Source organism: Carcharodon carcharias, chromosome 18 (assembly GCF_017639515.1).
Source record: "Carcharodon carcharias isolate sCarCar2 chromosome 18, sCarCar2.pri, whole genome shotgun sequence".
NCBI classification, from domain to species: domain Eukaryota; kingdom Metazoa; phylum Chordata; class Chondrichthyes; order Lamniformes; family Lamnidae; genus Carcharodon; species Carcharodon carcharias.
In genome coordinates, this window is record NC_054484.1 from 77,093,305 (window position 1) to 77,119,663 (window position 26,359).

Below are 26,359 nucleotides of genomic sequence, written 5' to 3' on the forward strand. Positions count from 1 at the left end.
TTATGCTAGTGGATTGGCTGAAGCCCACAGTCATGCTATGGAGACAGAATGTTATTGCTCCTCCCAGTTCCATATTAAAGTAAATTAAAAATAAAAAAATGAACGTTTGTGTCCAGAGTTTCTAACAGTCCCTTTAAAGACTAAGCCTCAAAAGAATCTGGAAAAAATGAGTGAAGCATGTTCTGCTCAGCCTTTGACCAAAGAGCCCATAAATTGACTTTTGTCCACTCGTGGCATATGCAAAAAGCCCAGTGCATGTTTAAGACAATCGCCATGGATGCCTGAAAATAATCTGAGCCAATATGGTGTCCAATATATTTCAGGCACTCTTGGGGAACAAGAGACAACTGACAAAAGTGGACCTATATGTCCCTGATTTACACGTAAGAAATAGGAAGACTTGTTATTATACTTATAAAGCATTAATTTATTGCAACCTAACTTCTATTTACTTCTCTTCTTGTGCTCTGTAGAATGCAGAAGTCTCAGTCTTTGAAGTGAATATCAGGTTTATCGGAGGCCTGCTGGCTGCCTACTACCTTTCAGGAGAGGAGGTACAGTAATGCTGTTCAGTATTTTTTTCAATTCCCTCCACCTCCTTGTAATTTTGGACTTTTTACAGATCACACTGTTCGTCTTAGCACGGCTCCATCAAGATAAGCAGATAAACAAAATAATGGAAGATAAATCTCAAAATATTGATCAACATTTTGGGTATAGACCCAGCTTCAGACTAAAACATTAGCATTTTCTCTTCAGATATTGGTAGACCTGTTGTGTATTTCCAACATTTTCTGTTTTTTATTCCAAATCTTCAGTATTTCAGTTTTTGGTCTCGAAGATGCTCCCTAGCAAAATTTTATTTTTAACAAATTCCACTGCTGGTAAATTAAAATAGTTGACATGATATCTTTTAAAACCTTGCTTTCTCTAGTAAGGGAAATGAACTCTTGCTTATAGGAAAACTTCAAGCTTTTGAGTCCAATTCTTTAACAAATGTTGTGATTTATTCATTGAACAAATCCATCTATGACATGCCACAAATTCTTTTATAGTTGTGATATTACTTAAGGTTCTGGACCACTTGGTCATTATGTATACCTAGTCTCTTCCCCTGAACTCCTCCCAGCCTAGCCCTGTACCTGTGTCTTTTTCTTGTTCCCCTCCTGTCTCCTATTTTTCATTTTCTCCATAAGCCCCATCTGTTTCTCCCTTGACACCAGTCCCATTAATCTACTAACCACACACTTCTCTTCCTGGCCACCACCATAGCTGACATTGTAAATAACCTCCTCTGCTCAAGTATCATCTACAACCCTTACACATCTGTCGTCATCATACCACTCTGTAAAAGAAACACACAGTCACTTTGTCTTCCATCTCTAATGTCCTTGTAAGTGTAAATCCTTTCCAAATTTGACCCTATCTTTCCTATAACTCCACGTTTGAATCTCTCAAGCTGGTTCTGACACTACCACAGCACTGAAATAGCCCTAACTGAAGTCACCAATGACATCTTCTAGTACTGTAACCATGGTATATTTGTCCTCCTCACCCTCTCTCTGCAGCCTTTGACATGTTTGATAATACCACATTGTTCCAAGGCCTCTTTTCTCTTGTCCAGCTTGGTAGAACTGCCCTTGCTTGGTGCTACTCTCACCCATTCAATCATAGCCATCCCATCTGCCAGATACCAGTTCTCCCTCAACCGTGTTCCCAAACCTTACCAATTTTCAATCCTCCTGGACTCCCCCAATATTCACCACTAATGCTGGCAGTGTCCAGCATCTCACCCCAGTTATCTAACAGTAAAGGACTGTTTTCTCTATTGTTCTGAGATCTCAGCCCATCTGCTGCTCCCAAACTGCACTCTCTCCCTCTGCCACAGAGGTAATACTATGTTCCCACTCGCTTATACTCTTTCCACTGCTCCAAATGTAATGATCTCTCTTCCTGATCCTTTTGGTCTACACCAGGATGCTCTTGTGCTTCTGGACCCCAGTAGCACCATTTTAAACACCAGAGGGGAGATGAAATGCGATTGACTTCCCTTGACACCAAGGACGCATTTGACAAAGTGTGGTATCAGGGAGCCCTAGCAAAACTGGAGTCAATCGAGGTGGGGGAGTTCTCTGCTCTGCTGGTTGGTGTCATACCTAGCACAAAGGAAGATGGTTGTGGTTGTTGGAGGTCAATCATCTCAGACCTAGGACATCGTTGCAGGAGTTCCTCAGGATAATGTTCTAGGCCCAACCATCTTCAGCTGCTTCATCAATGACCTTCCCTCCAACATAAGGTCAGAAGTGGGAATGTTTACTGATCATTACACAATGTTAAGCACAGTTTGCAGCGACTCAGATACTGAAGCAGTCTCTGTCCAAATGCAGCCTGGGCAACATTCAGACTTGGGCTGATAAGTGGCAAGTTACATTTGCACCACAGAAATGCAAGGCAATGACCATGTCCAACAAGAGAGAATCTAACCATCTCCCCTTGACATTCAACAACATTCCTAACAGCCCTTCCTAACAACACTATGGGTGTACCTACACCACATGGACCGCAGCGACCTAAGAAGGTAACTCGCCACCACCTTTGCAAGGGCAACTAGGGGTGGGCAATAAATGCTGGCCCAGCCAGCAAAGCCTACATCCTGTGAATGAATAAAAAAAAATTACCATCATTGAATCCCCTACTATCAATATCCTAGGGGTTATGATTAACCAGAAACTGAACTGAACCAGCCATATAAACATTGTGGCTATAAGAGAAGGTCAGAGGCTGGTAATCCTGTGGAGATTAACTCACCTCCTGACTTTCCAAAGCCTGTCCATATCTACAAGGCAGAAATCAGGAATGTGATGGAATATTGCCTGGATGAGTTCAGCTCCAACACTCAAGAAGCTCAAAACCATCCAGGACAAAGTAGCCCACTTTACTGGTCATCCACCACCTTCAACATTCATTCCCTCCACCACCAACACATAGTATGTACTACCTACAAGATGCTCTGCAGTGGTTCACCAAGGCTCCTTCAACAGTGCCTTTCAAACTTGTGACTTTTACCACCAAGAAGGACAAGGGCAGCAAATGCATGCGAACAGCACCACCTGCAAGTTCCCAGCCAAGCCACACACTGACTTGGAACTATATCACTATTCCTTCACTTTCACTGGGTCAAAATCCTGGAACTCCCTTCCTAACAATATTGTGTATGTACCTATATCACATGGACTGCAGCAGTTGAAGCTGGTAGCTCATCACCACCACCTCAAGGGCAAATAAGGAAGGGCAATAAATGCTGGCCTAGCCAATGACACCCATATCCTGTAGGAAGCCCCCCTGCCCCCAGCCTCTGACCCCCCCACCATTGCAATAGCTTCACGAAACCACTCCTGGCGGTGCTACATCTCAGGACCCCTCACCTAGTAATTTTGGATTCTTGCCCTAATGCTCTTACCATCCCTTTCCTATATTCTAATGCTACATTGGTACATCCCAGAACCTTGGTTCCACCACTTCTAGACTCTAAACACTACTCCTATTATTCCAACGCCATAATGCCCCCTTCCAATACTTCCAAATCTCTGTGACCTCTTTGACTGCCTGCATATCTCAAGAATTCCCTCCCAAACTCCAACACTTCTCCATACCTCCCACATCCTGCCACCCCCTTTCCAGTGCTTCCAGACCCTAAAATCACTAACCTGAAGCTAAAAAAATTACATGGTCCTTGTTCATAACACAAATAAAAATACCTGGAAAAACTCGGCAGGTCTGACAGCATCTGCAGAGAAGAACACAGTTAACGTTTCAAGTCCATATGACTCTTCAACAGAACCATTGTTGAATCCTTGCTCATTTCCGTTAACTTGCCATCTGAATATTTTCTTTAGAAACATGGAAAATAGGAGCAGGAGTGGGTCATTTGACCCTTCAAGCCTGCTCTGCCATCAGTATGATCATGGCTAATCCGCTATCTCAATGCTCTCTCCCCATACCCCTTGACACCTTTTAGTGTCTGGAAATCTCTTTCCTCCTTAAATATATTCAGTGACTTGACCTCCACAGCCTTCTGTGGTAGAAAATTCCACAGGTTCACCAAAATCTGTGAAGAAATTTCTCCTTATCTCAGTCCTGAATGGCCTACCCTGTATCCTCAGACAGTGACCTCTTGTTCTAGACACCCCAGCCAAGGGAAACATCGTCCTGCATCCAGTCTGTCCAGCCCTGTCAGAACTTTAAAGGTTTCTCTCATTCTTCTAAACTCCAGTGAATACAGACCTAATCAGCCCAATCTCTCCTCATATGACAATCCTGCCATCCCAGGAATCAGCCTGGTGAACCTTTACTGCACTCCCTCTATGGCAAGTATATCCTTCCTAAGATAACATAGATAAATGCAAAGGAGCACACTTTGGTAGGAAGAATAGAGAGGTCGCTTATTACTTGCTATCTTCAGGAATATTCTGGTTTTATTTCAAAAATGTATTTGGATAAGATTCATTACAGAGCTAAACAAACATCCAACAATAATCAAGACCACTGATTTTACATTTTCTGCAGAAGTATGAACATAATTTTGTAATTTGAAGCCTAAAGTAATACTGATGCTCCCAGAATACTAAGTAATAAAAATGGAAATAAAAAGAAGAAAGCTGCAGATATTAGAACTCTGAAATATGAACAGAAAATATTGGGAATACATGAGGTCGGTCCTGTCTAAATAGTACTCACCATTAAACCCATTCCCCGATGCATCAGTAAAGTCTTCTGGGAGGGAGAAAAAACCTTATTCCACATTAGAAAGTACTTAAAGTTCTGGGTTGCTCTAAAGTGATTCTACACTGTTGATATGTTGACTTCACCTGACCACAGGACCTTGGACTTTAATTTTGGCTTTCATATCATCTTGTCCCTGTCTTCTGTGACCTAAATTCTATTTGAGTGTGAGTGAACATTCCGGGTGCCGCACATATCTTTCCAGCTCCCATGCTAGCTGACATTATGAATAGTTTCCAATTTCATGTAGTGTTCTGCTCATAAAAATTCATCCTTGCAAACTATAGCCCTTGCCTAAAATCTCCTTTTTGCTCTCCAGCTGAAAGGTCATCGACTGAAACATTAATTCTTTCTCCCTCCACAGCTGCTACTTGACATGCTAAGTATTTCCAGCATTTTCTATTTTTGTTTCAGATTTCCAGCATCTGCATTATTTTGATTTTGTAATAATTTTTTGTGGTTTAATCTTGTTCCCATGAAAATGAATCCTGAATTTATATAATTTAGTTACAGGGCACTATTCCTAATTATCATAATCAGAACTCATACAGATTAAACAGTCTCACTGAGAATCAAGATTCCAGTCTAACTATAAACTTAATAGTATCCTTAAGGTTAAACTTAAAACATGAGCCACTGTATGCCATAATTTGCAAATACTCAGCAGGCCTGACAGCATCTGTGGGAGAGAAACAGAATGACTGTTTCTGATTTGTGATCTTTCACCAGAACCGTGGTATGAGCGTAGTTTGCAGCGACTCAGATACTGAGGCAGTTTATGTCCAAATGCGGCCTGGACAACATTCAGACTTGGGCTGATGTGTGGTGCAAATGTAACTTGCCACTTAAGTGCAAGGCAATGACCACGTGCAACAAGAGAGAATCTAACCATCTCCCCTTGACATTCAACGACATACCTAACAGCCCTTCCCAACAGCATTATGGGTGTACCTACACCACATGGATTGCAGCGGTCCAAGAAGGTACCTCACCACTACCTATACCACTTTTAAATGGAAGCACTTCTCCAGTTGTGTCAAGTTCTTTGTCAGAATCTACCCTGTTCCCATTACTTAGAGAATCACGTGCTGTTGCTCTGAAAGCCTAAATAATGTCCCTAGTAATGTGACATCACATTTCCAAGTTTTGCTGGTCTAGCTGGGACCTTTCCCAATTTTGGAGAGAAGCTCATTCAGGCTCAGAAATATGGTTAATCAAATTGATGCGTTCAAAATCAAGTGCTGCATACTGGAGCTATTTACTTGCATCACCCCTTTTGTTGACCACACCCACAATAGATCCTGGTCTCATATTTTGTAAATAACTTCATATTTCTAAGGTAAAAGTAAGTATTTCGATTTTTGTTCTCACTAAAGAACCTTCTCCCCTCCATCCACAGTTCCACATATGCATATCTGCGTACATATTTGCATGTACATTTTCTGTTAATAAGCTTAAATGGAAACTTAAGATGTATTCGGCATTGCGTTTTGAAAGGTCAGACTGACTTCTGCCAGAAAATAATGGGAAGGCAATTTATACACATGGGAATCAATTTTATAATCTGCACTTGCTTTGCCAGGTAGTAGCAACAATCTTAAATCATGCAGTTGAAGCATTAAATTGCTTTCTGTGCGTCAAATTGACTGAGAGGAATAAGCATTCTGAGTAAATACCTGGAAATTATCTGATGGCACATGGGATTTAGCTGCATCATCAAGGATATGTAAGGAGAGCTCCATGTTGGATTCAGTATGACCTCTGCCATATCTGACTGGGAAGTGCTTGATGGCACTGCTGGTACTTTACTTGGATTTAGTAGAATAATGATTGTTTTACAACACTGCTACCTAACTGTACTAAGTAAACTATGATGAATAAAATGTGCCACATTTGTATCCTGAACAAGACAATGTCATTTTTGTGGGCAGAGTTCCCTTAGCCACTTTGCTAACTACTTGTGTTTTGCAAACTTTTCATCTTTATAACATTTTTATCATGTTAATCTCATTTGAAGCTTGAAACCATGATTCTTCCAAACCCCTTTTTTTATAGAACTGTTCCTTTAATTCTTTACCAGATGCTGTACTTGTGCAAATAGAAGAAAAGATGAAAATAAAAGCACATTATTCCCCACTGACTATTGAGTGCATGTTTGCTCTGCACAGAATTCTCCTTCCATTGCTTTGACTTAATATTCCATTAGGAATAACATACTTTGCTTGTAGCTCTTAAAATAGTTTTTTTGAATTTAAATTAAAAACTTCTGCTGAAGCTAGGTTTACAGACTAACGGAGAAGACATTTACTTTTATATGGTTTTTTCTTGCTCTCACCTTCAGTACAGTCATTGATTTTTGATGTGTTTGCATTTTATTTGTGTATATATATTTTGTCCAGTACTTGCTCATTCCAAGTTCATAGGAACATGTTCTGTTACCAGTATTAGCAGTGAACTCTGTTAGCAGTTGCTATTTAGCTGTGGATTTGTGTAATGTGGTATTTCATTGTTCCCCTTCCATCAGTCACAATTGCTAACAGCAAAAAATGTCCTTTCTGCATTTCTAAAGAGGGAAGTAAAAAGGCTAGAAATAAAATGTTGTTTGGATGTGGAGGGTGGAGATAGGTGTGGAGAGACCCATGATGCAGACTTAGGGTGAATGCTGCTGAATTTTGCAAGATGAAGAGATTTAACAATGCTACAATGCCACCATTTAAACAAAAATATTGCAGACTTTAAAGAAAATATATTTTGCTGGCTTACAGGTTTCTCTAGGCATGTGAAAGGTACCATGTTTGGGAGCAATCCCTTTCTTCAGTGTAGAGTCATAGAGGTCTACAGCACAGAAAAAGGCCTTTCGGTCCATCGAGTCTGCGCCAGTGAAACAAGCACCTAACTATTCTAATCCCATTTTCCAGCACTAAGCCCATAGCCTTGGATGCCATGTCATCGCAAGGGCACGTCCAAATACTTCTTAAATGTTAACGATTTCTGCCTCTATCACTCTTTCAGGCAGTGAGTTCTAGATTCCCACCACTGCACGCAATACTCTAGCTGTGGCCAACCAGCGTTTTATAAAGTTCCAGCATAACCTCCCTGCGCTTATATTCTATGCCTCGGCTAATAAATGCAAGTATCCCATATGCCTTCTTAACCACCTTATCTACCTGTCCCGCTACCTTAAGGGACAGGTGGACATGCACACCAAGGTCCCTCTGATCTTCGACACTTCTCAGGGTCCTGCCATTCATCGTGTATTCCCGTGCCTTGTTTGTCCTGCCCAAGTGCATCACCTCACACTTATCCGGATTAAATTCCATTTGCTACTGACCAGCCCATCTGACCAGCCCGTCTATATCCTCCAGTAATCTAAGGCTATCCTCCTCACGATTTACCACCCCACCAATTTTCGTGTCATCCGCAAACTTACTGATCAATCCTCCTACATTCAAGTCTAAATCGTTTATAGGTACCACAAACAGCAAGGGACCCAACACTGGACACAGGCATCCAGTCACAAAAACACCACCTGGCCATCGCCCTCTGCTTCCTGCCACTCAGCCAATTCTGCCAATGTAATTTTGACTACAATAATGGTTTAAAAAATATAATGTATTTTTACTGTTGAACAATAATTCTGGTATGTTAATATCTGCCTTTCGTACAGAAGTAATTTGCTTAGAATCAAAACTGCTCTAATTAAACTCCAGATAAAGTCTGAGTGTAATTTCTTAAGGTTGAAGCACTGGATTTTTTCAGCAACAAGTTCTTGTATGTTTATGCCATTATTAACATAAAACATCCCAAGACACTTTATTTTTACGTTTATTGTAAGCCTAAGCATGTGACTTGCCAGTCAACATTACTGTAAACCATAAGTTCACCATTGAGTTAATCATTGACTCATGCATAAGGTTCTCAAGTTAACTCATTATCCCTTCATGTGCCAACAGTGCAGACTAACAATATGTATACAACTGAGCCAAATCTGGTTCAGCCATGTGGAAAGAGATCATCATAACAAATACAGTGAAAACAGTAAATACTTGCAATAATATGTTACGATTAGGGGTGGGAGGGATCTGAACCCCCCGACCTTTCCTTACTGTCCATAATCAGTGCATTTTTATAAGGAATCCACGTGTTTCTTAACCCTTGAGTGTCTGAACAATTTGAATAACCAGCTGCTAGCTTTGCGTGAGTTTAAATAAGGAGAATTATTTATTCTCACATTTGCCCTGAAAATCTAGCGCTACATCACTCTCACTCATTCACACTCTCTGTCTCTACCTTTAATGCAATTAAACAGAATATGAACACATGAAATGGGAGCAGAAGTAGGCGGGGAGGCGATGGCGTAGTGGTATTGTCACTGGATTATTATTCCAGAGACCCAGGGTAATGCTCTAGGGACCTGGGTTTGAATCCCACCATGGCAGATAGTGGAATTTGAATTCAGTAAGAATCTGGAATTAAAAGTTTAAAAGTTGATTGTTGTAAAAAGCCATCTGGTTGACTGATGTCCTTGAGGGAAGGAAATCTGCTGTCCTTACCTGATCTGGCCTACATATGACTCCAGATCCACAGTAATGTGGTTGACTCTTAAATGCCCTCTGTAGTAGGGCAACTAGAGATGGGTAGTAAATGCTGGCCTGACCAGCGACCATCCACATCCCCTGAACAAATGTATATTAAAAAATGTGGTCCCTTGAGCCTGCTCTGTCATTCATTAAGATCATGGCTGACCTGTCTGTGTTTGGAATTCCACATTCCCATCTACCCTGATAATCTTTGATATAGCCTAGCAAGAATCTATCTAACTCCGCCTTAAAATATTCAGTGAACCTGCCTCCGCTGCCTTCTTAGGCAGAGAGTTCCAAAATCGTACATCCCTCTGAGAGAAAAAAATTCTCCTCATCTCTGTCCTAAAAGGGCAACTCCAATTTAAAACAGTGCCCCCTAGTTCTGGACTCACATCCACGTCCATCTTGTCAAATCCATTCAGGATATTGCATATTTCAATCAAATAACCCCTCAACTCTTCTGAGCCCCAGTGGAAATGAACCCAGTCTGCCCAACCTTTCCTCCTAAGACAACACACTCATTCCAGGTATCAAACTAGTAAACCTCCTTTGAACCGTCACCAATGCATTTACATCCTTCATCAAATAAGGAGACCAAAACTGCACACAACATTGTGGCCTCACCAATGCCTTGTGTAACTGAAGCATAACATCCTTACCTATGTTCAGTTCCTCTTGTGATAAAGGATAGCATTCCATTAGCTGCCTTAATTACTTGCTGTATCTGCATACTAACTTTTTGTGACTCATGCACTAGAACACCCAGATCTCTCTGCAGCCGTTCTCCATTTAAGTAATACTCTGCTTTTTTTATCCTTCCTGCCAAACTTCATATTTTCCCATATTATATTCCATATGCCATATTTTTGCTCACTCACTCAACCTATCTATATCAGTCTGCAACCTCCTTATGTCTGCGTCACAACATACCTTCCTAGTTATCTTTGTGTCACCTGCAGATTTAGCTATCGTGCCTTCACTCCCCTCATCTAAGTCATTGATAAAAATTGTAAAAAGTTGAGGCCCCAGCACAGATCTCTGCGGGACTCCACTTGTCACATCATCCCAATCAGAAAAAGATCAGCTATCCATACGAATATGGTACCCCTTACACCATGAGCTTTTATCTTCCACAATGATCTTTGATGTGGCATCTTATCAAATGCCTTCAGGAAATCTTAAGTACAGCACGTCTACAGGCTCCCCTTTATCCACGGCGCATGTTACTCCTTCATAAAACTCTAATAAATGGTTAAACATGAATTCCCTTTCGCAAAACCGTGCTGACTCTTCCCCATTATCTTGAGTTTCTCTAGGTGCCCAGCTATAACCTCCTTAATGATTGATTCCAACACCTTCCCCGTGACAGGCATCAGGCTAACAGGCCTATAGTTTCCTGTTTTTTGCCTCCCTCCCTTCTTGAATAGAGGGGTTATATTTGCTAATTTCTAGTCTGATGGAACCTTTCCAGAATCTAGGGAATTTTGGAAAATTAACACCAACTCATCGACTACCTCATTAGCCACGTGTTTTAAGACCCTAGGATGAAGTCCATCAGGACCTGGAGACTTATCAGCTTGCAGCTCCATCAGTTTGCTCAGTACTGCTTCCCTAGAGATTGTAGTTTCACCAAATTCCCCTCTCCCTTCCAGCTCCTGATTTACAGCTATTACTGAAATGTTTTTTGTATCCTCTACAGTGAAGACAGCAGCAAAATATTTCATTTCATCCACCATTTCCTCCTTATTTTACTATTAACTCCCCATTCTCACTCTCTAGAGGACCAATACCTACCTTACTTACTTTTTTCCTTTTTAAATATCTGTAGAAACTCTTGCTATCCATTCCAGCTAGCTTCCTCTCATACTTTAATTTCTTACTCCTCATTAACGTTTTAGTCATTCTCTGCCGTTCTTTATATTCTGACCAATTATGTGACCTGCCACTCATCTTTGCGCAGTTATATGCTTTCTTCTTAAGTTTGATGCTTTCCTTCTTTAGTTAACCATGGATGTTGGATGCTTCCTTTAGAATTTCTCTTTATAGTTGGAATTTACTTATTCTGGGTATTCTGAAATATCCCCTCAGATGAATGCCACTGCTCCTCTGTTGATCTATCCCCCAGTCTAGTATCCCAGTTCACTTCAGCTTGCTCAGCTTTCATGCCCATATAGTTCCCCTTATTTAAGTTTAAAATACTAGCCTTAGATCCACTCTTTTCCCTCTCAAACTGGATGTAAGATTCAATCATATTGTGGTTGCTGATACCTAGGGATGCCTTTACTTTGAGGTCATTAAATAATCCTGTCACATTATGCAATACCAAGTCTAATATATCCTGCTCTCTGGTCCTAGAACCTGCTGCTCTAATAAGCTATCTCAAAAGCGTTCAATGAACTCCTCATCCAGGCTACTGCTGCCAATCTGATTTTTCCCGTTTATATTTTGGAGTTGTATAGAACCTTGGTGAGGCCACAGCTGGAGTACTGTGTGCAGTTCTGGTCACCGCATTATAGGAAGGATTTGATTGCACTGGACTGGGTGCAGAGGAGATTCACCAGGATGTTGCCTGGGATGAAACATTGAAGTTATGAAGAGAGGTTGGATAGACTTGGGTTGTTTTCGTTGGAGCAGAGAAGACTGAGGGGTGACCTGATCGAGGTGTACAAGATTATGAGGGGCATGGACAGGGTGGATAGGGAGCAGCTGTTCCCCTTAGTTGAAGGGTCAGTCATAAGGGGGTAAGGTCAAGGTGAGGAGCAGGAGATTTAGGGGGGATGTGAGGAAAAACTTTTTTACCCAGAGGGTGGTGACGGTCTGGAATGCACTGCCTGAGAGGGTGGTGGAGGCAGGTTGCCTCACATCTTTTAAAAAGTACCTGGATGAGCACTTGGCACATCATAACATTCAAGGCTATGGGCCAAGTGCTGGTAAATGGGATTAGGTAGGAAGGTCAGGTGTTTCTCATGTGTTGGTGCAGACTCGATGGGCTTAAGGGCCTCTTCTGCACTGTGAGATTCTGTGATATGTAAATTAAAATTACCCATGGTTATTGCCGGTCCTTTATCACAAGCACATAATATTTCTTCTTGTACACTTTGTCCTAAATTGTCTTCACTGTTATGAGGCCTGTACACCACTCCCACTAGTGACTATTCCTCATCTCCACCGAAACCGATTCTATATCCTGATCTCCTGAACCAAGGTAATCTCTAACTACTGCCTCAGTGCCATCCTACTCCTCCACCTTTACCTAGCTTCCTATTCTTCTTGAACGTCATGTACCCCTCAATATTCAGGACCCAGCCCTTGTTATCCTGCAGCCATGTCTCCGTAATGGCTATCAGGTCATATTTATTTACTTCAGTGTGCACTGTCAGTTCATTTACTTTATGAATGTTACACGCGTTCAGGTACTGAGCCTTTACCTTTTGTCTTTTTGTTATCTTCATAACATTTAGTCCATGACTATTGGTGTATTCTTAGGTTTTATCGCTCTGTCCCTTCCTGCTATTCTATGACCCTTATTTCCCATATTACTATTATGATCTCCTGCTTTGAATCTACCCCTTGATTTGCAACATCTACGCAAGCTTGATCCCTCATCCACATTGTTTATTTTAAAGCCCTCTCTACTTCCCAGTTATGTAATTGCAAGAACATTTGTCCCAACAGAGTTCAACAGTAAAATGTCCAAACGGTGCTGCCCCCACTTTCCCCAGTACTAGTGCCAGTGCCTCAAACTGGAACCCACTTCTCCCATGCCAGTCTTTGAACCACACATTCATGTCTCTAATCTTACCTGCCCTATGTCAATTTGCACGTGGTAAAGATAGTAATCCAGAGATTATTACCTTTTGATGTTCTGCTTCTTAATTTGGCACCTAGCTTTTCATACTGATTATGCAGAATCTCCTTCTTTGTTTGACAGTTGCAAAGTCTGATGCTTTTCCACTACTGTCTTCTCGGTCCCGTTACCTGCCTCACTAACAGTCACATGGTCTTGTCTCTCACTGCTGACCAAAACAGATGACCCTATTCTAAGAGATGTGACAGTCTCTGGAACAAAGTGTCCAGGTATTTCTCCCCCTCCCTTACATTGTGCAACTTTACGTTGTACAATATCTGCAGTTCTGCTCCTTGACCAGTAATCCTGGTCAGGAATTCCTTTAGCTGCTTACGCTTTCTGCAGATGTTATTGTTCTGGATCACCTCGTTGTCCAAAAGCTCCCATATTCCACAATTGCAGCATAAAACCTGTCTTGCTATTATTACTGATGTTATTTAGTTAATTTAACTATTTACTTAACTAAGTTTAGTATAATTCCTGTGTATACCACATCTTTTTCTCTATGCATCGAATTACCAGATGAAACTAATTCGCTACTCACTCAGTCTCCATCTTACTCCACCATGTCTCCTCTTGCGCCCCTTGCTGACTTTGCGGTTTGAAAAGCCTGCCTTTTTTATAGACCCTCTGAGTCACTAGCTAGTTTAGCTTCCTGTTACAGTAATTAGCCCTACTGGAACCAGCTTCTTTCAGGTGATTGACAGATGCACTTTTACAAATTATAAACAAAAGATTGATTGGCTCATCTTGGAAAACACATGATGCTGGCCTGGCGAAGAAGTAGTTTTCACTCCTGAAGTATAGCTAGGTGAATTCAACAACTAAAGTCGAATAGGGAGACATTGCAGGATTCTCTCGAAGAGATGGACTTCTGCCGGTCACAAAGTTAGATACTTGTAGTTTTGTTACTGTGGTCGGTTTTCTGTATTGGTGGACTTAAAAAGGAAAAGGCTTGGAGACCTTACGGTGTTCCAGTCTCCAGGTCTTAAGGCATAGATATTGCTGCGCTCTCTGCTGCTGCGTCTGCCTCTTGCAGACAGCACTTAAAAATTAAAAGGGAGTCAACACGGCTGCCTTACCATGTGGCTTCTCACAGGCCCCTTTTCCAAATATGATGATGTGCTTCAGTGGATTAGCCACAACCTGGGCTATTGTTTGCTGGCGTTCGCCCAGGGGGTTTGAGGCGATCACTGTCTTTATATCAAGTCAGGAAATACCTTTTGGGTGGTTTCAGGAGATGAATAGTGACACTTCTGGAATGTGTCCTTTTGTCCTTTCAAGACAGTGTGACAGGGAGGGGTAATGACTGGCCAGAGGCAAGGGAGTGGATGGAAGGCACACACTTGACTTTGTGGGGGATGTGGTGTGATTGAAGCCCGGTAGGGAAGGGGTGGTCTGAGACGCATGAGTTAGGGGTGGGGGGGTGGGTGGGGGGTATAGTTTAAGGGAAGATGGGTGGGGGAGTTGGTTTAATGGAAGAGGGAAGGGTAAGTCTGAGTACATCCTGGGACAGTGTGCAGCACAGTGTCGGGGCCAGAAGCTAAAGGCAGCATGGGGCAATGCGGCGCCATACTGTAAGGCTATGCCTGGCCTGCATGTCTTCGTCTCAGTCGAGGAGAGGAGGGCCTGTCTGTGCTGTGGTTGTTGTGCACATCATGGTGTGAAGGGCATAGTCAACCCCTCACACATTTGGGTCCTGGATGTTGGTGGCTTGGTACTGGGTGGCAGATGGCACAGGGGAAGCTCAGCTACCAGCAGTCCTTAAGGTTGTGCTAAAGCTGCAAGAGAGGACCTAAGGATGGAATGTCTGGAATGAGGGCAGCCTAAGGGCTTCACAATGACTCCCTAGCTTGGCAATGGAAGGTGATCATTGTAGGGTACAGTCCAATTATGTGTGTGAACATTTTTTCCACAGACACGAGGAGGAGTGCAGAATGCAGGCAACAGGCGGTGCTGCCTTCTTAATGACTTCCATAGAACTGAGGAGGGGAAGGGCCCATCGTCGTAAGGCAGGGCAAAAGGAAGAACCTCGCCCTGAGGAACATGGGCCAGTGAGGGCCCATGAAGACCCAGAAGCTGATGAGAGACCACGGGTGTTTGGCACGACCTAGTGTGTACCGAAGACGCCTCTCATATTTGCAGATGAGTGAGACGCAATACTGCAGGCGCCTTTTCTTGTCAAGGGATGTGATGGATTACAGCTGCCACCTTCTTCGGGAGGACCTGATGCCTCAGAGTCTGGGAGGCTATCCATTGCCAGCGGCTCTAAAGTTGGCAGCTGCACTCAACTTTTTTGTGAGTGGCTTGTTCCAGAGCTCCACTGGGGATTTCTGTGGAATATCACAATCCTCCACGCATCAATGAGATGCCTATTTAGAAAGATGCATAATTATGTCCAGTTCTCCCTGGATGAAGCCAGCCAGGCTGCCAGAGCAGTGGGATTTGCAGTGATCTCTGGCTTCCCACAGGTGACTGCACACATGTGGCTTCAAGAGCTCTCTGACAGCAACCACTAAGATTTATCAACAGAAAAGGCCTTCACTGGAAGCAGATTCTGCAGGTCCATGTGAGGTACCCTGGGACATCTTGAGTCACTTGCAAGTGCCAAGACATTCAAGAGGCCTCAGCCCATTTAAGGATGGCTCCTCGGCGATAAAAACTACCCGCAAAAGACCTGGCTGATGACACCTGTTCGGGGCCCATGGAGTGCTTCAGAAGAAAGGCACAATGTGGTTTATTCTGCAACACACTCCTTGATTGAGCAGACCATTGGCATGTTGTAGATGTGTTTCAGATGTCTAGACCGGTCAGGTAGCGCTCTCCAGTACCCTTCACAGAGGGTGTCCCAAATCATTATGGCTTGCTGTGCTCTACGCAACTTGGCACTCCAGAGGGGGGATGAATTGCCACATGGAGAGGTGGAGGAGCTGCACATTCTTCCAATGAGGGAGATGCTGAATGAGATGACCTTGAAGAGGGTGAGAACGTTGACACCCCACAGGAAGAGGCCATTACACAGATCAGACCTGGCAGATGTACTCGTGAGACCCTTATAGCAACAAGGTTCCAGGGCAATGAAGACAACTAGCTCATATGAGCTCATTTCACCTGCCGCTTTGATGGAGGGTAAGCATTAACATCTTCTTTGCTATCCTCAGTATCTCAAAGACATCAAACTCAGAAAGTTTAGTTACAATCTTGCTCGACGATGGCCTCATCCCTGGAAGGCTAGGCAGCCTATGGAGCATGTGGCCATTCTGTAATGCGATAAGAACTCTGCCAGTGCTCGCTGTGAAGCAAGTAGACATAGTGCAGATTTTTCAATCGTGTCTCCAACTTTCACTGCCTTTGGCAACCTTCAAGAGGTAGGAACAGCACTGCAGGCATCAGTGCATTCACGGCAGTATGCCTGGAGTATTGCAAAGTGCCTCAAGGAGGACAATCATTAATCACTGGTTACTGCCTGACCATCTGAGGACTGACCTGAATCCAGACTCCAGCATCTCCCCAAAGGCCATCACTCATGCATGAATAATGTTCCTGCCTCATCCTGATATCGAGCCCTCAGGATGAAATGTCTCTTTAGGATGCTGTAATCTGTCACTCTCAATCATAGATGCAAGCCTGCGAGTCATGTTACCTTTTGCGTGCACAGAGAGAGCTTCAGCAGCACCATCATCTTACTATTAACAAGCACTCATGCCCTTTCCTTCGTCGGGAGCTCCCCAAGTTCCTGTCCAGCATTGCCATGGCATCTGGGAGTGACTTGGCCCAGTCAGTCTCGATATTGCTTAGTAACTGATACCAAGGACCAGATGTACTGGAAATTCGCTCTCATCCCATTAGAGACCTCCGCATTTTCATTCTAGCAGATTAAGATATGCAGAAGGAAGCCTAGGAGACTGATTACACTGTCATGGTCTGATAACATCAGTTGCCCTGCAGAGAGCTAGCACAGGGATTCTGTCAAGCCATGCTAGCCAAACCTTCAGGTGCAATCCAGCATCCTCACGTGTAATAGGCCAGCATCATGAGGCTAGACACACACCTCTAACCTTGCATAGTTGTGGCCATCTAGCAGACATTGCAAGAAACACCAAGTGCTAGCTAGGTCCATTGCTCTGCATCATGCAGGTGGAGAGTGGGAGCTATTATTGGTAATGTTTAGTTGTAAAAATAGTCATGACATTAGGCTGCGGACCATCATAAAAGGCTAAAGTCCCTGACTATTACTTAAACTGTAACCCACACACAGACTTGACATGGAGGCCATTGAAAAATACACCTGGTTGGAATGACTCTAAAACAAAAACAGAAATACCTGGAAAAACTCAGCGGGTCTGGCAGCATCGGCAGAGAAGAGCAAAGTTGACGTTTCGAGTCCTCATGACCCTTCAACAGAACTAAGTAGAAATAGGAAAGGGATGAAATATATTATATAGGGCTATATTTCGCCCCTTTCCTATTTCTACTTCGTTCTGTTGAAGGGTCACGAGGATTCGAAACGTCAACTTTGCTCTTCTCTGCTGATGCTGCCAGACCTTCTGAGTTTTTCCAGGTATTTCTATTTTTGTTTTGGATTTCCAGCATCCACAGTTTTTTGTTTTTATCTGGAATGACTCCAAGGTGGGTCGCCTTTAAAACCTATAACATCCATACAGAGCAGACTTGATCCTCTGATGCAAGTCTTACTTATGAATTGTCCAGCTGCCAAGTTGATAGAGCAACTGGCTTTATTCATGTCGCTCCTGTGTTCATAAAAGCGACTTACTGATCTGAGATTGAACAAGACGCGAAAGATTTGAGGGACAGGATGGGAGATAAGTGAGGAGGAAGGACACCTTTTACGTTTGGATGACCAAGGAGCATTCCATCAGATGTAATAGCCATTCGCTAGATGAGACTTTGAGACAGAAATGCAAAATATATTTACACATGTGCAAAGTATATACAGTGAGCGAACACCCATGCTACCATTATGCTCTCAGAACTTCTTAACTTTCCTAACCCTACCGCTACATCTAAGTCCATCCCTGACATCAGTAGTGGTGGAGGCAGCCTGCCGAATGCTATGTCCTGTTGTCTGAGGTGACCTTGGCAGTCATCCTCTGGAGGTCTTGGGGTGGGGGGGAGGTGGTGCTCCAGCCTGCTAAGGGTCTCCTACTGTGAGGCAGATACACCCTCCTTGGCCTGAGCAGCTGGGGTTGCTGGAGTCACAGGCAGAGGGGCTTTGGATTGGCTGGACATCCTAAGAGAGTCCTAGGTGTATTGCCCCAGGGTGTCCAAGTGTCGCTGACTCCTCCTGACTCCTTGAGGAGAAGTGGAACCAGGAGGGAGGTCTAGATGTCCCTGTCTCCCTCTTACCTAGCCACTGATGGATTCCACTCATGATTAGTCTCCATGGCGGATGTCAGCCTTCCAGTGGTGCCCTCGATGCACTCGCATGTCCAAGCAATGACATCACACAGAACATAGACAGATTCCTCTGTTCTTTGTTCTAATCTGTGATGACCTCTGACAACCCTGCCTGTTATTCCCCTACCTGTCTTTGGAGCTCCAACATTTCTCTTACGGCTGATTCCAGAGGCTTATCTTCAGACTCTGACTCAGCAAAGGCCTGGCCTCCAGCAGTCCTTTGTATGTCTGAGACGTTGGCTGTCATCACCTCTGTCTGCTGTAGACAGGTTTCTGTGCAGTGCTCATCAGATGGTGACCCCAAGCCTGGTATAGAACTAGAACCCACCTAAATGTGTGTGTGTGTCTGCGCTGGTGGAGGTTACAGGTGAACGCAGTGATGGGTCTTACTTGGATAGTTCCTCAGCCTTTTCATGCTAGATGCTCTGGGGCCTGGGGCTGATGTGCTGGTGGACGGTTTCCCAGTGCCTTTTCTTGTTGGTGCAGGTAATAGAGAGAAGAGAGAATTAGTGATTGGGTAGTGAGTAACCTACATTAAAGACCATTTGATGTAGGTGGATGGTTGATGACAATTGGATGGACCCTCACTGGCTTGCTGGGAACCTCTGACCTTGCCTCCCATGCAGGAACAATCCCTTTCTTCACTGGTGAGCTCTGCCACCTGCTCCTTAAAGTGGAGGACTGGCCTCAACTCCGGCATCCCCCCTGTCCAGTCTGGGAACTCCTGTTGTGGTCGATCTTGCCTTGCATAAAGGCAGATGAATAGAGTGTGAGCAGCACGGATGTAAGAGCAGATGATGTGCATGCATAGTGTATATGTTGAATGGTTCTGTATAAGGGCTGAAGATGCGTCTTGTGCATTATGTTACAGGAGATGATGTTGCTAAAGCGTGTGTGTGAGAGAATCAGTGATGATGCCCCTTCTGTGAGTCCCTGTGCACTGTAACCCAGCGAATGCCTGATGGCCTTATGAGAGTGTAAGTTGAGAGTGAGGAGAAGATTGACATACCCTGGCAGAATGGATGAGATCATTCATCCTCTTCCTGCACTGGAGGGTGGTCCTCTTCTGAGGCCCACAGGTGCTGACCTCTGTGGCTGGTGTGGTGAGGTTGATGGACCTCCTGCTGCCATCTGTGGGGCAGAGGACCTCCCACCAGTTCTGGAGTGCCTGGAGGAGTCTCTCCAGGCACTTGTTGCTGAATTTGGGTGTACAGAGCTTCCTTCATCCTGGAGCCATCACTCCCCACAACAGTCCCTGGGCTATAGAGAGTGAATATAGGTGGGTGCTGCTTATATATGGTAGTCGGAACTTTGACCCATGAGCTAACAGCGGGGTGGATGAATCCCAGCCTGTCCTGCCATGAGATTCGACGAACTGCTCGCTAATGCATAAGTAATTAGCTAAAAAGTGTATGACCTGGCACGGGAACCTACCCAGCTAGCCAGCGGGAATCATGCTGACTTTCCTGCCCCCCTCAATATCTTGAAATATGTCTGACTTTTTATTTCCAGAAATCCCTAGAAAGGGAGATGGCCAGCTTGTGGCTGCCATATTCACTGGCGATTCCTCCCTCAGAGACGGTCAATGATTATCTCATGTTAGGAAATAGAGATAGTTTAAGTAAGTTGTATTGATATTTGTGGGTGCTCGGAATGTGTTTTAGCTATAATGTTTAAGTTTGATTTGTATTTCTGTATCTGTATGTTGAGAAAAGGTCAAGTTGAGTTTCAGTTGCACTTTAAAAGTTGCCTGCATTTATAATGAGTTAATGACGGTTGGGGAAGTTAAGCAAACAGTAGAAAAAAAACTGGGCTTTTGCTTAGCAACAGGGGTCCAGAGAAGCAGGCACACACACACATACACATAGAAAAAACTGGAAACAGCAGTTTGATTTCGAAGCACTTTGAGTTTGGTTGAGTTTGAAGACAACTGCCAAGCAGAAGCAACCTAGAAGGGGCAGATAACCAGTTCCAGGCTAAGGTTGGTTGAAAGTAGCTGCCAGAAAGAGACTGGAGCAAAAGGGACAAATAGCCAATCCCAAACTAAAATCTTGGGGAGTGGAACAGGAGAAAATCCAAGCATACCTTCAAAGGAAGGACAGGAACCTGGAAAAGGCCCTGTTAAGTGAAGTTAAGAATGAGGGGCAGAGGAAGGCTCCAAGCTTAAAGCTGAATGCTCCAAGCTGCAGGAAGCAGAGTCAAAGCGATATAAAGGCTTGTGAGATGCCAGAAGGCCCAAAGAGACAACTGAAGGTCTGTAACTCTGCTTTGGGCATGTGAAGCTGTGATGTACGGTTGACAGCTGAGTCAGTGAGAATGTGTGGAAGAAGGCTTGAATGCCTGCTGTGACCCAGGGGAAAGGAACATCAGAAGGAGAGTTCGCAACCCTGGAAGTGGACCCTTGTGGAAGGCATCTGAGAAGAAGTGTCGGTTTGGAAGAAGATTCCAAGGCGAGTTCTTGGAAAGTGAAAATTGACCACAAGACCATAAAATGTAGGAGCAGAAGTAGGCCATTTGGCCAATTGAGTCTGCTCCGCCATTCAGTGAGATCATGGCTGATCTGATATGCAACACTTTCCTGCCTTTTCCCCATAACGTTTGATTCTGTTACTGATTAAAAATCGGTCTATCTCAGCCTTGCATAAACTTAATGACAGCCTCTACAGAACTCTGCAGTAAATAAGTCCACAGATTAACTGCCCCCTGAGAGAAGAAATTCCTCCTCATTTCTGTCTTAAATGGCCACCCCGTTACTCTGAGATTATGCCCTCTGGTCCTAGACTCTCTCACAAAGGGAAACAACCTCTCAGCATCTACCCTGTCAAGCCCTCTAAGAATCTTATATGTTTCAATAAGGTTGCCTCTCATTCTTCTAAACTCCAATGAGTACAGGCCCAACCTACTCAACCTCTCCTCATAAGAAAATCCATCCATCCCTGGGATCAACCTAGTGAATGTTCTCTGGACTGCCTCCAATGCCAGTATATCTTCCCTTAGATATGGGGACCAAAATTGTTCACGGTATTCTAGGTGTGGTCTAACTAGTGCCTTGTACGGTTTATACTCCATTCTCTTTGAAATAAAGGCCAACATTCCATTTGCCTTACCTATTACCTGCTGAACTTGTATGTTAGCTTTCTGTGATTCATGACCGAGGACCCCAAAATCCTTCTGTTCTGCAGCTTTCTTCAGTCTTTCTCCATTTTAAATAATATTCAGCTCCTCTATTCCTGCCAAAATATATAACCTCACATTTTCCCACATTATATTCCATCTGCCAAGTTTTTGCCTGCTCACTTAATCTGTTTGTATCCCTCTGTAGACTCTAAACACATCAGGTCATGTTCTGAAGTCAGTTGCTGTCAATCCAGAACCATACGCAGATAATTCCGCAGTTAGATGGAACGAGTAGGTAGTTTCCTGTAAACTTAAGTAACTGCATTATTCCGTACATGACCAAAGTTGTAACTTGTTTAGCTTTTAATGTACCTGGGCCATTTGAAGCTTGAGTTGCTAGAAACTATCCTCCTGCTTGATAGAGCTGCCCACAGGATTTTGCAAGCATGAAGCGAATTATTGTTTTCAGTGCATGGGGATCTAGATACCATCAAAGAGGGTTACCATCTTCAAAAACTCTTTGTCAAAATTCCTTTGGGATGATCCAGTTATCCTAGAAACTGCTGTTTTACATCTCTATCGTTTTACTTACTTATTCTCAAGTATGAAAAAAGTGGTTTTTATATTTTCATATGCTTCTCCAGGTCTTCAAGCAGAAAGCTGCACAACTTGCTGAGAAGCTGCTGCCTTCCTTTAATACCCCCACAGGCATCCCTTGGGCTATGGTGAATTTGAAGAGGTGAGTTTGTGTACCTAATATGCTTTCTACACTGGTTGAGTAAAGAAAGAATGGAATGAGTTTTATTGCCACTTTTGCTTCACTGGCATCTAATCGTACTACACATTAAAGTAGGGTAAATTAATCCTGCAACAGTTGGAGATTTTCGGGCCTGGTTTATATTTCACAGTGGCAGCATGATTGTAGTTTCAAAGTACAGGTGTACAACAGGGTGTTGGATGAATGCTCAGGAGGAGTCAAAATCTCTGCAGTATTATTGAAATGCTGTATTATCTTTTTGTCCCTAAAAGCAAGTATGTATAGCAAGTTTATTTAAAAATAAAATGACTTTCACTTTCAGTGCTCAATATTGGTGTGATGGGTTTATGCATGAAAGAATGTGCATGTACCTTCATGCCTATGTCCTATGCACATGAGTCTGGTACTGGAACATGTTTTGTAAATGCTGAAAAGTTAGCAAATCTGAGAAGTATTATAATTCTGGTCCATGTGACTGTTGTGCATTCAAAACACAAACTAGTGGATTGGTACGTACATTGTAACTACAACCTAAGATTGCAAATACAGGAAGGCATATCTTCAAATATTCGGAAAATTGTATGGAATGGACATGAATTATTTTACACTGCAGTCATTGAAATGGTTAGGATTAATATTTAGGCATTATATATTTTTTGACATTGATCATCAAACCACCATTTGTTTTTTTCAGAAAAGACAGAATATTTTTTCTTGGAAGGATATATAAATTCTAGTGTTTTTAGTGGTATTTTTTATCTATTATTTGTCATCTTACATTAGACTATTTTTGAGCAATAAGATGCTTTAGATTTAAAGTAAATTCTTCACTTGGTTGAAGATTTTGAGCATTTCTTCATGTGCGTTATAATACTTAAAGTCATTTTCAAATACATGAAAACAAAGATGCTAATTTTATTAACTTGCAGGTTATCAACTAACAGATTGTTTTAATTGCGATTTAAAAGTTTCAAATCTTTTTACAAATTCTGAATTAGCAAGTTATCATGGAATCAACTTATAGATACAATCTGATGATAATTGATACTTCTATGGAGACAGAGGGGAAAGCTTTTTGTATGGCAAGTATCAACAAGTGTATCGTTTTAGCTCTCACGTCACTAAGTGTGTGTAACTATACAACACATATTGACTTTCAGTTAGTTCCACATATATTATTGGTTTATGTCAAGACCTCAAACAACCTTGCATCCCTTTCTTTGTATTTCATGCATACCCACACCCAGCAGGACACAAATACTGGGTACAACCTATATTTGAAACTCTTGACAAACTGATATTTTCCAAGGATTCAAACATTAAGTCATTGTAACACAATCTAGCTGCATGATGTATGTGACATACAAGGTAGGCTGTAGGTTGGTCATGTCTTGTCACTGTGTGTGTTTTTTCAACTTAGTGTGTCAAAAATATTTCTCTGCTTGCTTGACAACATGGCGCATTATTCAACAGCTTGCATTGAATGCAAGGAAGTATATTCTAACATCTAACACTCAAATTTAATCCGAAATTAACATGATGTAAATATTTCAAGTTTGCCTGGAACTGATAGCATGAAAAATGTAATACGTTTTTTTTTAAAAAGTAAACATGATAAAAATTTAGTGATGAAATTATCATGAGACTTGCATTTGAGAAAGGATTGAAGGGACAGATTATTTAGGTTATTTTGCAGCAACATGTGGTGAAAGGACAAAGTGATAAATGAATGAAATATGAAGCCATCTACCAAGCACATAGCATTTTATAGTTACGATAATCAAGATTATAGTTAAAAAGGCCACATTGCATTTTTATTACAGGTCGAGTATCCTTTATTCAAAACCCTCAAGGGCGATTGCATTTCAGATTTCAGATAATTTCAGTTTTTGGAGCCGCCAATAGGCCTAGATCTACTTGCATTTCAATGGCCAAAGCCTAAGCAAGCTGTAGTCTAAAATATGTATTATGGCTAGAAAAGTAAAATGTACCACAATAATAAATACAGGGTACCTGTTATCGGTACCCACCTATGGCACCACCTGCGATCTGCTTAAAGGAAAATAAACTGTGTTAGACTTTCTGCTCTAAAGGTCAAAAAAGGTTGGTAAGGTTTGTGTCGGCTCGGGTGAGACACTTGCCGTGCTAAAGGTCTGGTGTGGCCGGTGAGGTTTTTGTTGGCTCGGGGTTGTGTCAGCTTGGGTCACAGACTTCCCGTGTTAAAGGTTGATGAGGTTCAAAAACAGTGCGGTTTTTGGATGTTTTTAGTTTTCGGATTTACAGATAAAGGATACACGACCTTTACTAATATCCTGCATGCTTTATTAGGTATTTTAATAGTATCCTATATTTTATGACTTTTGAGAATATGCTCAGGAGTTTTCCCATGCTCTGTGCTCTCTTTAAGTGGAATGCAGAAAGAAGCTGAAATAATTATTTAAAAGCATATATAAATCCTTTTTCATTGCTGTCCTTGAATTTGCGAACAAAATCACTGTTGTTTTCTGTTATTTTTGTAAAGTAATTCTACAGAAGTGTGAATAACTTCTTAAAAACCATTCTATGATGTGCATATTACTGTCATTCATGTACCTTTTGATGCCAACCCTGCATGTAATAGTTGGTTCTGATTGAGCAAATTGCTGCAAATTGATTTTTTTTAAGATAAAGCATAAAGTAATATTTTGTTTGGAATAACAATCTTATTGCATAAAATGGTATTGCTATTTTGAGTGTACAGTCTTACAAAACAGAAATATGGGTATTCTCAAGGGAACTCTCAATCAGGGTGATCATTGGAGAGAGGCTTGTGTAAAGCACAGGCTTACAAGTTTGAATAATTGGATTGTAATGATTAGTAATACAACATTAATGTTCAGATTGTTAATTGACACAGTTGTATATTTTAGAATGATTTCTAATGAAACTATAGAGGATATTGAAGAATTAAGATTGTGGGTTATTGTCTGATTTTTTACTTAAACAATTATTCTTTGCACAGTGGCAATTCATATTAATTTAAGAACTTACTTTTGGGAGTCTTTAGTTAAGTCAAGTGCATATTAGATCAACAAAAGACACCAGGGAGGGCTAGTGGGTGCAAATTTGATTCCTCCTCCCTATTACATAAATTTTCCAATGTCAGGAAGATGATTTTTGAAGGCCAAGTGCCAACTGTTGTATTTGCTGATGCAACAATTGGGGGAAGGAGCCTTGGATCTCGGGCGGGGTCCACTGGATGGTATTGGTGCCTTCTGCTAATCAATTAAGAGCAGTGTTGGTGGTGCCCTTTGGAGTTGTCCCTTTACCCTGTGTCTTTGGATACCATGTCACACAGACATAAACAAAGTCTTGTAAATAGAGACATGGAATACAAGAGTAAACAGCCAATGATTCACTTGTATAAAGCAATATTTACCACAATTTAGTATTGTGTGCCATTTTGGACATGTCAAATAGAAAGGATATAATAGCTATAGAGTATGCTTAGTGTAAATTCACCAGGATGTCAGGATGGTGAACTACATTGAGAGGTTGGGGCTATTTCCAGTGGAGCAGTGAAGGATAAGGAGATTTTGCAGTGTTGCATAGTTTTTAGCACAGAAACAGGCCACTTGGCTCAACAGGCCTACGTTAGTGCTTTTATTTCACATGGGCCTCCTTCATCCTTCCTCACCTGTGTCAACATATCCTTCTATATTCCTCCTTCTGTTACCCTGAAAGGCACCAATGCTGTCGATTCAACTATTTAGTGAGTTCCACTCTAACTAATCTCAGGAGAAGTTACCTATTTATTTTATTAGTGATTATCTCAAGTTTATAGCCCCTAGTTCTGGTCTGCCCCCACAAGTGGAA

General features: G+C 42.3%; 1 protein-coding gene across 4 annotated transcripts in view; it reads left to right on the forward strand.

Moving 5' to 3' along the window:
• Positions 1-26,359, forward strand: part of man1a2 (mannosidase, alpha, class 1A, member 2) — a 147,891-nt gene that overhangs the window by 62,306 nt on the left and 59,226 nt on the right. For all 4 annotated transcript variants that reach the window (XM_041210731.1, XM_041210734.1, XM_041210733.1 and 1 more), the window contains exons 5-6: positions 474-554; positions 22,392-22,486. In XM_041210731.1, coding sequence (XP_041066665.1) covers positions 474-554; positions 22,392-22,486 — 176 coding nt within the window. The remainder of the gene's footprint in view (positions 1-473; positions 555-22,391; positions 22,487-26,359) is intronic.